Source organism: Euprymna scolopes, chromosome 5 (assembly GCF_053919585.1).
Source record: "Euprymna scolopes isolate OS-2025 chromosome 5, ASM5391958v1, whole genome shotgun sequence".
NCBI lineage: Eukaryota > Metazoa > Mollusca > Cephalopoda > Sepiida > Sepiolidae > Euprymna > Euprymna scolopes.
Window position 1 is genome coordinate 84958797 of NC_136486.1, and position 17685 is coordinate 84976481.

The 17685-nt window shown below is 32.8% G+C and overlaps 1 protein-coding gene across 1 annotated transcript in view; it reads left to right on the forward strand.

The window, feature by feature from the left end:
* The window catches only part of LOC145276917 (lysosomal acid glucosylceramidase-like), a 78062-nt gene extending 68588 nt beyond the window's left edge, over positions 1–9474 (forward strand). The window contains exons 10-11 of the mRNA XM_080128383.1: positions 6154–6264; positions 8797–9474. Coding sequence (XP_079984509.1) covers positions 6154–6259 — 106 coding nt within the window. The 3' untranslated portion in view covers positions 6260–6264; positions 8797–9474. The remainder of the gene's footprint in view (positions 1–6153; positions 6265–8796) is intronic.
* The last annotated feature ends 8211 nt before the right edge of the window (positions 9475–17685 follow it).

The following is a 17685-nucleotide window of genomic DNA, read 5'->3' on the forward strand; positions in this document are numbered from 1 at the left end:
TGTACTTACAAGTTCCAGTCGATGAAGAGTGTTCAAAGTTGCTATGTATTAATACCCATAAGGGATTGTACAAGTTTAACAGACTTCCTTTTGGGGTCAAAGTTGCCCCTGCGATTTTTCAGCAAATTATGGACATTATGTTAAATGGGTTGAATTTTGCAGTAGGGTACCTGGACAATGTGTTAATGAAAAGCGCTAGCAAAGAACAACACAAAGCTCATGTAAACCAAGTATTCAAAAGGATCCAGGATTAAAACAGGAAAAATGTACATTTTTCATGGAGAAAATAAAATACTTGGGACAAATCATCGATAAACATGGAAGAAGGCTGGATCCAGATAGATCAAGTGCAATAAAGAATATGCCTGCTCCAGAAAATATTGAGTCTTTACAAAGTTTCTTAGGTTTGGCAAATTACTACAATGCATTTGTGTCAAATATGCATAAACTAAGGTCACCTTTAAATGAACTGTTAAGGAAAGACCAAAAATGGGTCTGGACGCAAGAGTGCGAAGAAGCATTTCTGGAAATTAAAGAGACTTTAACGTCTGACTTATTTCTGGCACATTATAATCCCAAGCATGAAATTATAGTTGCAAGCGATGCCAGCTCCTATGGCATAGGAGTATGCATTTTATACAAAATGGATGATGGAAAAGTGAAACCCATAGCACATTCATCCCGATCACTTTTGCCAGCCAAAAAAAACTGCTCACAAATTGAAAAAGAGGCGCTAAGTGCTATATTCACGGTAAAGAAATTTCATCGTTTCCTGCACGGTAGGCAATTTCTGTTACAAACAGATCACAAACCATTATTAACGATTTTCGGATCGAAAAAGGGACTACCACAACTTACGGCGAATAGACTCCAAAGATGGGGTACCATACTTCTGAATTACAATTTTCAAATGGAGTATGTACCATCTAAAAAATTTGGTCATGCAGACGGGTTATCGAGGTTAATACCTAAGCAGACAGAATCATTGGTGGATATGGTAATAGCAGCCATTCAAGCGGAAGTTAAAGTAAAAAATATGTTATGTGACACAATAAGAGAACTTCCAGTAACGTTTGATGAGATTAAGAGTAAGTCAGAGGTGGACGAATTTATTATACGCACAAAAGAAATGATCAACATTAACGAACTGGATGAAGAAATTTATTCAATTTGTGATAACGTCCTGTTATATAGCGACAGGGTCGTAATTCCTGCGACATTACAGAAAAGAATGTTCAAGGAATTCCATGTAGAACATCCAGGTATATCAAGAATGAAAAGCCTTATGCGCTCTTTCGTTTGTTGGCCAAACATGGATAAGGATATAGAAGGAAAAATCAGGGAGTGTAGAGGATGTGCATTAGCTATGAAAGCTCCTCCAACTCAATTCGGATCATGGGCAAAACCAGACCGACCTTGGTCTAGGATTCATTTAGATTTTGCAGGACTGCTAGATGGGTTCTACTATCTAAATGGTCGGAAGTATTAAAATGTAAGAATCCCACATCCAAGATAACTATCAACTTCCTGTATGAACTATTTGCTAGGTTTGGAGTAGTAGACTGCATCGTTACAGACAATGGAACACAATTTACGTCTACCGAATTTAAACATTTTTGCGAGGATCATCTAATCGAGCATATAACCATTCCGCCATACCACCAAAGAAGTAATGAACAATTCGTTGACACATTCAAGAGAGCTCTGAAAAAAGCTAGTGGGTCGCCGACGGATAAGTCAATCCAACAGTTTTTACAAGTCTACAGAGTCGCTTCAAGTTCAAACATCAACATGTCAAATGTCTGAGGTTATGTTCAGACGCAAGTTTAGATTGATTTTTCACAAGTTGTTACCAAACTAGGATAGGCCAAACCTCAAAAAACCGATAACAAAAGAATGGTATAAAGTTGGTAAAAGAGTCTTCTACAAGATTCACAAAAATAATAAGACTTTCTGGGAATCCGGCATTGTTAACAAACAAATAAGCAACATGGTCTACATGATTAAGGGACCAGACTTCGTGCACAAATGTCACACTAACCAAATTCGGAAAAGATACTTAAACAGTGAGGTGATCAGATCGCCCGAGGAGGACATCATGAACACAGTGTTTGATAATTTTCAGGTGCCTATACCAGAGACAGCTCCAGAGAACAGAAGATTAAACAGAAAATGGAAATCAACAGAATTGATTAAGATGAACCCAAAACAAAAATGTTATTAATCCCAAATGGGATATTTTCAAAGGGGGATGTTATACCGGCCTTCCTTGAACAGAGGAATTTACACCGATTAGCACTATAAATAGCGCTAGTAATTCCAACACCGGTGAGAGATGCGACTGCACTTCAACTGCTAGCCGAGTGCCCAGCAGATATACACGCTTTCCTATCTTTGTACATTATTGTTAATACACTTGTTGCTTAACCGAACCCCAACTTGATTGTTCTTATTTTCACTATTGTTCCACGACACAACAACTTCCATACATCATTTCAATGTGTGCACATATAGAAGTTTACTTTTTGTTTGAACTTTTGATATTTTTGTAACAAAACCGTTGTCAAATGAAAGAAAAACAGACCTTTTATAAACAACAATATGTATCTAAGTGATTTACACCATTAAGTGTAGGTTAGCAAAAGTATGGCACAATCATGTTGACACACCGGTTCTCGTCAGATCACCGAAGTTAAGCAACATTGAGCCTGGCCAGTACCAGATAGGTGACCATTTGGGAAGGCAAGGCATTGTATGTACTGCGAGGTTAAATACCAGGTCTTATCCATCTCTTGAGCATAGATGAGCCTCTTGATAAAAACTGATAGCCCTAGCAAAGCATCAAGTATTCAGCTACGGACGAGATTTGAATTACACTACAAACTTGCGTAGTGAGTTCAATCTCGGCTGCAGCTGCATGCTACATTATGTTACATTTTTACCAAAAGTGAAGACAGTGTTATAGTTAAGTAAAAAAGTTTGACTGGCTCCTGAAAGTTTTCTTGGAACAATATATCCCCAGTGATGATAGTTTTGTCTTGTTGATAGAGGTAAGAGAGCTCTTTCTTCATAGGTTCTGGGAAGCTCTCTAAATCCCAATAGGTCTGGAAGTAGTCCTTCAAAGTTTTAGTAGAAATTAATACACTCTTGGATCTAATGTGACCAAACCACCTCCAGGGCTGCCCTCCACTTGAGGAAATCAATCTCAGGAACTCCTAATTCTGGCTATCACACCAACATGATCTTTCTGTACTCCAAACATATCAAATGCATGAATCTTGTTAGGATTAAAAGCAGAAAGTAAATACATATAAACAAGTTTGAAATGAATTCATTCTTGTAGGTGGGATGAACAGAAGGAGCAGGAAAGTGCAGGTCACGGTCATCACAAGGTGTGCAGCAAATAGGTGTAATGACGGGCTCTGGATCACGTGTAACAGTTTAAAAGTGCGGTGGAGTGTACATCACTCAAGACATTGTGAGTTTTAGATGGTCTGCATACTGGAGGTGGTTGTGTGTATGGATTTGTCGACTGAAAAATTTACTGGGAAGATGAAGGGTGGTTCTAAACCATATTATCCACCTGATCTTCGTTCGTGTAAGTACATTTTCATCCGTATCAATTCGATATGCAAATCGCTACAGCTGCTCTACCATGGACTGTATTTAGTGTTGGAACACTGGCAAATACTTCATCATCAACCGCAATGATAAACATGACTCAATTGCAGTAGGTCGCATCAAACCAGCCTTCTTAGAAAGCTCATACAATTTAGCATTTCCTGCAATGAGTTTTCTTACTCAGAACCAATCATTGCACCTGACCCAGATACAATCGCCACACCTAACCCAGACTGCATCATTACACCTGCTTCCTGCATACATGATGACCTTGACCTGCACCTTGCTAATCCTGCTCATCCCACTTACAACTGGTGACCTACCGATATCAGAAGTTAAACAGAAACGATGACCTCCGATTTTCAACTTTGACCTGTGTCTAAAATATTGGGACGGACATTTTGATTATTCTCATTTCGTTATCGAGTACAACCAAAGTATATACATGCTGTCCATTTTCGTGAGATAAGGACCTTGAACAGCTTACGGTTATCGCTGACCATGTTGCCGATAATTATCACTACACACCAGCTGTGACCACCGTCGCAACTCAACCTGCTGCCACATCCTCTGTTACCAATTTTTGCTTGGAATATGAAGACATCGCTACCCTTACTAAAGCGATACATTCCATCCTAGCAGACAGACAATCACACCTTAGCCACAGATGTAACTTCCAAGACATGTGTCCACCACAATGATACAAATCTGCTTCACGGTCTTCTAGCGCTACTATCACTATCATTTTGCAGAGAAGGCACACAACTTTGCACTTTCAAGACTCTGAACCATTTAAATGGGTAGACCGGTGGGATTGTGCAACAAATTCCACCCATTCTCTCCAGCTATGTCGCCTACTCTGTATATATGATAGACTTTCTCGTCGGAAATTCCTTGTGGACACTGATGTTGCTGTTAGTGTAGTCCCTCCTACATGAGATAGCAATACAGCAGCAGCAAACTCCTTTTCACTACAAGCAGCGAACAGCAGCCCCATCTGAACTTTCTGTATCCTGTCACTGATTTTTTTTGAGATGAAGAAACTACTATCTGAACAGAATGTTCTTTGATGCAGACAGGGTTCATACAGATTTTCAACAAACAAAATTATAAACAATGATATAATAAACTAAATAACTTAATAATTGATAACAAGAAAAGTTATTTTCATTTATAGAGAAAATTTATTTCCTGATTCACTTATATTTGTCCAATGAAATGTAATTAACTGTTGATATTTTCCCTATTGTATATTGGTCTAGGTTGTGTTCGTTTTACTTTGAAATTTTAAATTTCCCGTATCGGGTATACAAGAGTTACATCTCTTTATTATGAAACTACCTGATGTTATTATATGGCCTTTGGGCCTAGATCACGGTGTAGTATCTGTTCTGATGCTACACTTCACCTTTTCTGTCCTTGGTCAGTGGAGAAGAAATCCTTCATGACTGAGATGATTTTTATTTTTGTTCTATCCAAAGTGCTCCTTTTTGGGAGCTGGATTTTCTCCACATTAAAAATCAACCTTGTGTCTAACTCTACCCTCGTGGAAGACAAGTAAATACAAACATTAAATAGTTTTGTGATAAAGGGACGTAACTCTTGTGTCCATCATAATACAATGTAATTTCAGAACAATGTATTTTGATTTTATTTTCAATATTTAGAAAATAATTTAATGGTATTTTTATTAATACTTAAAAAAATAATTTAATAGTTTTTATTTTGATTTTATTTTAAAAATAGTAAAAAAAATTTTACTGGACATAAACAGGGCTCTACAAACAAATTTATCTTTAATTGACCTCTGACAACTGAATATTTTTGTTTACTAGCTAAATAGAAAAATTACTAGCCAAATCCATGTGATTTTTGGAATATGACATCATTGTTCTGTGATGAATACGTACATTATAAATATTTTCCTGTATTTCTTTTTAAATCAGTGTAATTCTAAGTATGCATTGAGTTTCATGTTGAGATTTAAACATTTGAATTTCTTCAGATGTTTTTAAACAGCCTTTGTTTAAAAAAAAAAGAGTATAATGTTCTATTAAACTTTTATTGTTTAAATAATTTGCCATAGCTCGTTTTATTTAAACAAACAAAAAAAAATTTGAAAAGGCATTTTTCACTCAGTAATGAGCTTTGGAAGATTGTCAGTGAAAAAAAAAACAATCAATAAAAAGCTCTGATAAAGATTATAATTTTCAAGGCCTTTTCAAGTCATTTCTATATTTTCAAGGTAATAAGGCCTTTTCAAAGCAAAAGTGCAAGCTTGTATGGACCCTGGCATATAAAATATTTTCATTTTATCCTTTTTTGTTTATGACCAAGGTTTAGTTATTTAAAATGTTCCAAAATTAAATTGAAAATATTGAAATGCTAACATAATATTAAGTCACATGTTCACCAGTTTAATTTGTTTTCTGAAACTTTGTTTATTCTTATTATACAAACATAACAAATTTACTTAATGATTTTTGTAGTAATAATAATTCTGTAAAACACTGTTTTCTATAATGTTTACAGGCAGGAATATGACATTGCATTTCAAGTGAAAGACCCATTTTTTGGTTATATTTCAAGGACTGCTAAAAGCCATTCGATTCAAACAATTGTTTGGTGGAATAAATAGTGAAGGTGAGAAAATAATTAAAAGCAATTTTTATCCATTGTAATAGAAGTAGTAAAAATAACATACTAAGACTAAACTATTTTTAATCAGATATCTTCAAAAATTATTTAAAAACCTAAGTAATTAAATACAAAATGTATTTTTCATGTATTCTATGTTAATATTTTAGTGCATAAATTTGTTTTAAATCTTCCTACATGCATAAATGTTAGCTATGCATATTTTAAGTTAATAAAAACTCATAAAATGCAGATTATCATTTCAATGACTTTTGCATGTTATGTTCACATCTCTCCATGATTATCCAAAATAATAATTCAAGAAAATAATTTGGACAACTGTTAAAATCTAAAAAAAAAATTTTTTTTTTTTCAAATTAAGTCATAGACATAATGTATATATGTATATATAATTTCTTTATTTACATGGAAATAAAAATGCTGATCTCCCCTCCCTCTACTTCTTTTTATATATATATATATATATATATATATATATATATATCCCTAATTAACTAACCTTCTTGTCAACAAACATCTTTTTACTCTTGAAAAAGCCTGCACTAAACGGGCGAAACATCGAGTTTTTAGGTCTCTCCACCTCTGCTTTTAATACCGTACATGTCGGATTTTCATTCTTGTTCATAATCATGTTCAATATCAACATGAATACAAATCCATGTTAATTCTACCATTTACATTGTTAGAAAATAATCTTTTTTTTGCGTATTTTATGAAAGTTTGCAATGCTTAAAAAAGATTAGTTCATGATGTAATTTAATGCTAAAATTAGTTGACAAATATCTTTGTTGAACATGTGTTTAGATGATAGCGATTATTATTTTCTGTTCAAGTATTAAAAAGAGAAATAAAAAGAAAAAGGTAACATTCTCATTATGAACAGTCTTATTTTTTTGTTAAAACTTATATAAACATTTAAAATGAAAAGAGAGAGGAAGAAGAGACTATTACAAAATAAAGTGGGAGTAGTAATGGTTTGAAAATATTATATACTAGCGGGGGTGGGGGCACTCTGCCTTGCCCAGTCATAAAATATGATTAAGTATATTTTAATTCATGCAGAATTCGCATTTATTATTACAGAGCCAATTCTTTATTGAATATTACATTGTACCTAATATATATATTACTAATTTCAAAAACTTAGCATCCAAATCATTTTTCATTCTATCAGCTAGAATTGAAACCAAAACATTTAGCGCTCCAGCCACGTTCCCTACCATATGAGCTATTGACAAATAGATAAGAAAGATTTAAAATTAAACCACTTAAAGCTAAGAATGAATTTGTGCATACGCAAAAGTAATAGAAATATGTTGGCAAGTTGAAATGAACATTTTGAATTTCAACTTGCCAACATATTTCTGTACGCGTTATTCATTCATTCATCCAAACAAAAATTTTGCTTGTTATAAACTATCCTTGGTGTATGATTATTATTTCCTGTTAATTTCAGTGTTATGTGACCAGTAGTTTAAGAGTTTATTGGTTAAATATTTTTACACACACACACATCTACTGTTTTATTTATAAAGATAAAAAATAATGTTCATAGTGGCAAAAAAAATTCCCCCCACCCAAAAAAAAACAAACAATATATGAGCGTTGTTCCAAAAGTAAAGCCTCTTATTTTTTTTTTAATTAAAAAATTTGAAGAGATACGAAGATGGGAGTGGTATTATTAAAGCGAGCGACCCTTTGTACTCCAGAATTTATTTTTCCACATGGTCACCACCATTCTCAGTGCATTTTTGCAAGGAATTCAATGGTGCATATCTGTTTCTGAAGCACACCCATGACAAAGGTTGTTTTCGTGGAGTCTCACATAGTCAATATCTGCAACAGAAAGATGAAACTTTTAGATCATAAATGTATAGGTTCAGTCATCATAATAATGCAATTTGCAATCCCCCCCTGACAGAATAAAAAAAAGAATAAGAGGCATTACTTTGGGAAAGCACTTCATATAATCATAATGAGTTTGATAACAAAAATATGAAATTAAGAAGTGTAGATACAGAATAGTTAACAAAGCAACCCCCCCCCCCGCCCCTCCACATATTAAAATTGGGTTCCTAAATAATAAAACTTTTTTTAGAAACCGACTAACATCAGAATGCAGGTACATTGTTAATTATTCTATACCTTCAAACAAAATGAAAATATTTTGGACAGTACATGGATGGATGCAAACACATTCTAGTTTAGCTAAACAAAATTAAATACTGGATTTTTTAAAAATAAACTATTAATAAATATTAAAATAAAATATTTATTTGTTTAAGTTTTGATGCAAAGGAAATAAAATTTATTTATGGTGTATATGGTGTAAAAATTTTGAAGAGTATCCGATAGTAAATAATGATATGAAACATTGTAATACTAATTTCATTCTGTCTTTGTCAAGTAATATAAATTAATTAAACTTGTGTTCACAATAATTTTATATATTATTAATAGTTTTAATAATTTTATTATAGTTAATAGTTTTAATGTCTTTTTTTTGTTCTGAAATAGAGCAGCAAGGGAGAAAACTCTACAGAATCCAAATGAGGACGCCAACATTTACTTGATACCTGAAATGTATCCTGCAATAACCTGAGAGGAGTCAGCAAAAATTTTGGCCTAATTTCACATGACACCATTACTATATAACACTCAAGTTCTATAATTTTTTTTATCTGTTGCCATATTTTATTTCACTTTTTAATATCTTAATGAACAAAAAACTTCCTTTCTCTGAGAGATTGCAAAAGACAAAAATAATTATGTCTAAAGTTAATACTGAATATTGTGATAAGATTGTTATAAATTTTTAATAAATTAAAACACCATTTGACTAACCTAATTCATAAAAAGACTAACAGGATCTAAATTTAAAAAATCAATTTTACTTTTAAATTTTAAGTCTCATTGTTTATATCTATGATGGCGATACATAAAAATATCTCTTTCTTTAAAATTACAGTAATATTCTTACAAAAAGTACAAAATAAAAAATTTGGTCTCAATAAAAAACAAACAATTTACAGTTTTGAAAAAGAGGAAATTATTTTTCAGTTTATCACTGAACGGATATCTACTGCTAAAGATAAAAATAATTTTATTTTTTAAAAGAAAAAACTTGTATGATTTATTTACATTTTTGTTGAAACATTAAAAAAAAAAAATCATGCTATTCTCAAAAATATAAAATGTTTTATTTTTATAATTGATTTGTTCGCTATTTTATTCAATATTTTTTTTTACACGGTACATGGAACATTTTTATTTTTACAGAAAACAACTTCAGTTTATGTGTTAAAATAATATTTTGAAATTTTTTATTGGGATTGTAAGATGGGTGAGAAAATGAATTAAAATTAATGAAAAAGTAAACTTAAATAATTTATATCAAGCAGAAATATTCTCCCTTGAAACTTGTTGAATGTATTTATAGTAACACTATACATCTAAAACAAGAATAGGATATGGCTCTCAGAATTGTCCACATACATCCGTAGTAAAACAGTTAAAGGGCTAAGTATTCTTTCCTTTGCAGACAGACGGCACGCTAGACGATCTGAAAACACCCCTGCTCAGGTGCATGCTATCATAAAAAACATTGACACTTTGAAAGCATGTGGACCGATCTCATCCCAGCTGTGCTATTAAAAAAGTGCTCAGCCGAAGTAGCTCCAGTTCTCTCCAAACTCTACAACAAATGCCTTAATGAATCTTGCTTTCCGGGCTGTTGAAAAACTGCTTCTGTGGTACCAGTATTCAAGAATTCTGGCGAAAGCACTGACCCATTAAATTATCGCCCCATTAGCCTCCTCCCATTTTTTGCCAAAATATTTGAGACCTTAATTAACTATGCTTTAGTCCATCACCTTACAGATGTTAAACTTCTGACTGACCAACAATATGGATTTAGACAAGCCCATTCCACAGCAGACATCCTAACTGTAATCTCTGAACGTATATACCATTCACTGGACAAAGCAGGGGATGGCACAGCGCTAGCTCTAGATATATCTAAGGCTTTTGACAGGGAAAAAGCCTAATCCACATGCAGCGAGCGAAAACTGTTGAATCTTCCCGAAGTCAAGCAAATTAAATAGACGGGCGAGATCCGATGTTAACTCAGAGATATTACGATTTATATGTGATATAAAAAGTTTTAACAAGTTGTGAGCCGGCCGAGCGCTTCTCTGAAAAAAGCCTTTCTTGGACATACACAAAAAGCGAACATACATACACACATTTTCGCTTTTATATATATAGATGAGGGTTGCAATTTTCTTTATGGTGCAGATGGGTATCATCTAACATATAAACTGATCTTGTAAGATTTTAAAAGTTGGACCTATATAACATTTAAGTTAACATCCAAAACTATGATTCATAATAACATACTTTACTATTGTTGTATTAAATGATTTCTACAATCTCTAGTACAATGACCTCTTCCTGAGAAGTATTATAAAAACTAAGCAAAAATTAATCTTTCACTTTTGTACTTCAAATTAATCTATACTATTAATAAAATTTTAAAGGTTTATTTATTTGTGTGTGTGTGTGTATACCAATAAAACTTTCAAACGGATGCACTGAATCGAAAAATTCTTTTTTTCCCTGAAAGGTGGGAGTCCCTAGATTGTCCTTATCTATATATGATTCATAACGAACAACACCGAGTCACACAAAAAGCCCCGAAATAAGCGTTTTTGGGCCGTTTTGTGCAATTGCTAAAAAAGTTACCTGCCCATGTCAACAAAATTTAACACTGTCTGTATACAGTCGTAGTAACATCTTTCGGCATACGGACAGGACTTGTGGTGCAATGGATAATGTGTCTCACTACGGATCAGAAGATTCCAGGTTTGAATCCTGGCAAGTTCGTAATAATTATAACCATCATTTTATGCAACGTTTACTTATTATCCTTACCCTTAGTTAGGGTATTTTTGTCTTTTCAGTGATTTTGTTTTGTGCATATGAGAATTTCCCATACTCAGAGTTCACAGGGTAAGTGTTGATGGTAAGACGATGTTGAGTGTACTTGATTTTGTGTTTGACTCGGGGTTGTGTGTTCCGACGTGGTGCAGCTGCTAGTGTTAAATAAAACTTTTCTAAAGTTTAATCAAGCCTCAGTCTTTCATTAGAATTTATTCAACATTAACTATAGAAAGATACCTCAAGCTTGACTGTCTGGAACTTGATACGCCTGAATATGACTCCAACGACAAATAGTAACATTAAAAGGATATCGTTGAAGAATTTCTCTCAGAGCTGCAATCATCTTTTACTTCAGCATGAACACTCTATTCCTTTAAGACATCATGTTTCCACTCTCATTTATAAGTGTTTCTTTGGATGGCGAAATTACAATACTGTTATAAACACTCTAGATGGCATATTTATTAATAAGACAAACTTCGTTATTGCAAGATATCTGCTATCTGGTGTCAACGGCCTGAAGAAAGTTTCGAGCTGTATCTTCAAAACCTGAAAATACTTGAAAGACCTTATCCTGCCTTGACAGAGTTTAAAATAGACTATGTAGTCTTGTAGGGGATGCCCTTTTCTCACAAAAGAGACATTGTGAGCCTGTCTCTGATTTATCGTTATTTTCATGGCAAGCGCTAGTCTGAGCTCCAATCTATGCCCCCCAAACTTTCATGAGAAACACTTGTCTAGCTGAAAACACTATCAATAATTTCCCCCACTCTTTATCTGTGCCTAAATCTAAATGTAGATTCCATGAACAAAGCTTCTTTCTTAGAACTGCACACCTTTCCAGCTGATGGTTGTCTTCAAGTCCAATGCAAACAAATTCTTGATAAGCAGTTCCCCTTAAGTAATTCAATATGATATTATCCCATTGACTACTGTACACTCTTTAACCCTTATCCTCGAGCAGTCTCTGGGCTTTGATAAGTGGTGATTCATATGTAGTAAAAAAAAAAAAACCTCATGATGGCGATTTTACTGCTTTGACAGCAATCCAAACCAGAGACAGCTCAATAAAACATACAGACAGCTCAATGGCCCATATTGATAAAATGGTTTGATACCTCAACAAAAGTAATTAGTACACAAAGTTTTTATATTGTTGAAAAAGTCAGTTTCATTGTTCTCTTTTGTGTGTCATTGAAGTATGTATTCACATAAGTTTTCTGTTTTTTAAAGTCCTTTGTATTATTGTTCTATTCTGCAAAATCTTTCAAGCTGTACTGGTTGCCTCATATGATCCTCCTCTCCATATTCACAGATGGTTGGGTCAGTTTTGTAGCCTCGTCAGGTTATAACAACTTTTAATCATCCCATCTCTATTCTCAGGCAGTTGAGTTTTTTCCACTAGAGTCAGGATCTCAGAAAAGGAGATTGTTATGTTAGGAGGGAGAGGCATTCTCTAGCCATCTGGTCCACAACTATTGTCTGATCTCTTCCTGAGATGTTAATAGTTTAACATGACTGAGAAAGCTTCTCCTTGACTTCAACTGTTGGACTGCTTGTTCATGTACATGAAGACAATAGCGTTCACCACTAATAGCTTTTCTGATCTTTACTCAGCTGGCAACTTCCAAATTCACATTTGAAGTGAGGTGTAGTTGTTGTTCAAGTTGGTATGCTTCAGGCAATTAGTGATCAGATGTCAGTTTAATTATCAAAGATGTTATGATAATAATAAATGGATATATACTGCAAAAATATTTAGCATCTCAGCTAGGATAAAAACGTTGCATTGTCATCATTAACTCCATAAGAATGAGTACATGAAAATAGTTAAATTATAAGTAAAAACCATCTTCTCTTCAAATCAAAAAAAAAAATTATCGAAAAGGAGGTTACATTAATAAACACGTATCACTTGATACTTAAGAGTTTGTTCATTAAATCTCCTCGTTTACCAATAAAAATATTTTCAAATTTGAAAATTTTTTAGATGTATACAAGCATCTATATTAATTAAACATTAATTTTGGATTTTTTTTCCCCCCCCACCTAAATTTTAACATTATTATTAGCCGGGTTCATCAACGTTTGTTTCATTATGGTTTTTCTTTTTATATACTTTAATGATACCAAATATTCTTTAGTTCTGAAATGGAATTGTTTTCTAAACACCACTCAGTTTTAATTCTAATTAGTTATGAATTTTAATTACCTCAAAAAGTCACCCATCTCTTACTTAGCTATCATTTCTGTAGTTCTTTCAACCACTCTCATAGTTAATGTCTATGAGAGCATTTAGAAGAGTGATTCTTTTCAGCTAATTTACATAGTGTGTTCATAAACGTGTATGTAAATTAGTAAAACAAGGACTTTTTACTTGTACATCATTTTTATGGATGATATACAAATCATCACATTCGATTGAACGTGTATTAAATGTTGGCATGTGTTTATTAGAAGTAAATACTTATTTTTAGTTCCTATTCATTTACCTTCCCATGAAAACAGTTAGATACGTTTGTTTTTAATGTGAGTGAAAATCAAGCTCAAAAAAGAAAGAAAAAAGATACTCTGGATTAGAATAAAAATTTAAATTCCCTTAGTCTAGAAGGATATCTCCTTCACAGAACAAAGATAGAAAAGATGAAATATAGTATCAAAACATTTATTTGCTCCTAGCATAAGTTATTTTTACTTATATATATATATATATAGGATTAAGTAAAGCTTAGATACTCCGTAACAGAAGACAAAGATTGGCGAACATTTCAAGTGACACCGGTTGTTCGACCTTAACATTGCTGGTGGTTGTTTGCAAACACGTCAAATAGCAGACATGGTCGAATGTTCGTGAGCAAGATTTAAAAAAAATATATATTTACAAAACTTTTTAAGGTTTAAAAGAAAAAATATATTTACAAAACATTTTCTTTAATATTAAATATTTACAAAACTTTTAAGGATTAAAAAACCCAAAAAATTTTTTCTATTTACACAAAACTTTTTAGTGTAAGTAACAAAACGAACGTAAATTTAACAAAATATATTTAAATAAATGGGTGTCTTTCTGAGTGGGTTTTTTTAAAATATATTTACAGAACTTTAATAAAACTAATAATAATAATTATTATAATTATAATAAAAATTTTAAAAAATTAATTATATTAATTACAAAACATTAAAAACTGAAAATTTCGGACGCTAAACTTATTTGTACTTAATTTGCCTTTATGGAAAAGTAAGCAAATAGCAATTTTTTTTTTTTTTTAATAAAAATGAAGATTATAAAAATATTTGTGTCTTATGATACTAAAAATAAGTCATAAAAGATATGTGAATAAAATATATTTTTAAAAATCTCGATTGTTTTGCTTATACTTGTGATTTTATTATGCATAAAAATTGCCTTGGTCTAGAAGGATTTCTCCTTCACTGACCACCTACATACATTACACTTTAAATAAATATTACATTGTATTAAAAACGTACAAAGATAAAAAAAAACAAAAACACTGTACATAAAAAATTAATCTTGATCGCAAAAATCCGAACAAGTCAGTTATTTTATATTTGTTTTTGTCATTAAAAAGTTTGGTTATAATGATTTTTATTTAAATTTTTAAATTATGTATTTTTTACTTGACATCATCCGAAATTCTCAGTTATAACGTCTGTTTATTTATTTATTTGGTATTATTTTATGACTTGCCCCATGAATTCAAGAAAAACTCAGTTTTAGCAATCAACAAAGATGGCCGAATAAGATTGAACCGGTCAGTTATCAAGGTTTTGGTTGCTAAAGAGTTCAAACTAGTTGAAATTCACAGGAGAATGACAACATGAAAAAAATGTCTACAAGTGGGCTAAATTGTTTAAAGAACAACAGTGTTGCAGACAGGCATGGGAGATCTAGAGAAGTGAGGCCCCTGAATTGATTGAATCAGTCAATGACCTGATTCAGTATGACAAAAGAAGAACAGTGGATAACATTGCAATATTTTGAGGTTATCTATTGGGACAGCACACAAAATTGTTCATAATGACTTTAGCTACTCGAAAGTCAGCTGCCGGTCGGTACCAAAGATGCTTACTGCAGAACACAAATGGAGGAAGATCAAGTTGTCTCAGCAGTGTCTCTCCCACTATGAGAAGGATTGTGAGTAGTTTCTGAAGAAGGTGGTAACATGTTGGCACTATCAGCCAGAGTCCAAACAGCAGTCCGTGGAGTGAAAACATGCAGGTTTTCCAGTGAAGAAAAAGTTCAAGTCCTAATGGTTCATGAAGAAGGTGATGCTTTTGATTTTTTGGAATATGCAAGGTTCAATCACCATTTCATTCCTTGAGAACGGAAGCACTGTGACCAGTGTCAATTATTGTGAATTGCTGAAGCAGGTCAAGAAAGACATCAAGAATAAACGCAGGTCATCACTAAGGAGTCATTTTGCATCATGACAACGCAAGGTTGATTGGTTTTACGGCATATCAAACTACGTGGTCATTTAATGCTGGGGTCTTTTTTAAATATACATTAATAGTTATAAGTTCTATGTATGTATCTGCTGTTCAGTGTCTATGTTTGCATAATTAGCTAAAGTATTTTTTAGATTTTGTTGAGTAACCCTGTTATTCTATGATATTTGAGAAGGGTGGTTGGGTCTACATGAGTAAATATGTCCTTTACAGTTTTTTCATTATATAGATTCAGTCGGTTTGTTTTCAAGTCTTAGCATCTTGTTAATATGTGATTTACTGTGTATGATTCCTGGCAAGGTATGCAGAGTGGGGCTTCTTCTTTTTCTGAGTAGGTGTGTTATAGAGGTATGACTTATTCGGAGTCTTGTTATTATAACTTCCTCCTTTCTGGTCATTCTTTTGTTTGGTTTCTGTTTTCTTAGATTTGGTATAGCTTGTTTTTAGTACAGGAGTTCCACGACTCTTGCCATGTGTTTCTAATATATTTGTTAATGATTTGTTTTAGATCGGTATGAGGGATCTTATCTTTGGTTATGGTTAAATTTAGTGCTGCTTTTGCTGCTTTGTCAGCTCTATCGTTACCCTTGATGTTGATATGATTGGGTATCCAATAGAAAAGGACGTTTTTATTAGAGATATCGTCAATTCTATTTAGGATTTTGGTGATTATTGGGTTAGGGTTAGTTTCCTGTTTTCCAGTGTTTTAAGGATTTATTTGGCATCTGAACAGATAATGAATTCTTTATCTTTGGAGAATTCTACAAGATCAAGTGTCATACCAATGGCCGATACTTCGGCACTGTAGATGGATGCTTTGTCTGGTAATCTTTTTATTAGGATTGTTTTATTGTGTATGGCTGCACATCCAACGTTGTCTCCATCTTTTAAACTGTCTGTATAAATTGTTGAGTGTTTGGAATATTTAACTTTAATTAAAGATATTATTATTTGGAATTTTTCTTGATATATGATTGGATTGGTTTTTCTTTTAGGATACTTAATTAGGTCTGATTATTTTTAGTTGTTTTATCAGCCAGGGAGGATATTTAAGTTTTACAGATTTGTGTATTGTCGCAATGTCTATCTGGGCTTTATTTATGGATTCTTCCATACGTAGGCTAAATGGTTTTATAGCATTTTCTTTTCTATCAAAGAGGTTTTTATATTTGGGGTGGAAGACATTTATAGGCAGGATTAGTTGGACATGAAGCCAATTTTGTATAATATTGTAGTGCTAGTTTTTCTCTTCTAAGTGATAATGAGAGTTCATTGGTTTCTACATATACGCTTTCCACTGGGGAGGTGGGGAAGGCTCCTAGAGCCAATCTTAGTCCTTGGTGATGTATTGTGTCTAATTATTTTATGTAGGACTTTCTTGCGGATCCATAGATATAGCATCCATAATCCAACTTGGATCTGACAAAGGATCTGTATAATTTAATTATTGAGTCTTTGTTTGAACCCCAGTCTGTGTGAGCTACTATTTTTAAGAGTTGGATGGCTTTGTTGCATTTTGTTTTAGGTGTATAATATGAGGAATGAAAGTTAGCTTTTTATCAGATATGATGCCCAAGTATTTATATTGATCAACTAAAGGTATAATTTCATTGTCCAGTTTCAATATTGGGTCATGGTGCATTTTCCGGATTTGGCAGAAATGAATGGCTTTTGTTTTTTCTTTTGAAAATTTAAACCCATTTTTTGTTGTCCATTTATTTTGTTTAGACACAGTTGTAAATGGCGTTCTATTCTTGGAATATATTTTGATCTACAGCAGATCAGGAAATCATCCACATAGGACACATTCTGTTCTTACATTTATATTTTTAACGATGTTATTTATTTTAATGCTAAAAAGTGTGACAGACAGGATGCTTCCTTGTGGTACCCCCGTTTCTTGTTTTTTACTGATGGATAGAGTATCACCTAATCGTATTTCTATTATTTATAAAATTTGTGATGAAAATGGGCATTCTGCCTTTTAATTCTAGC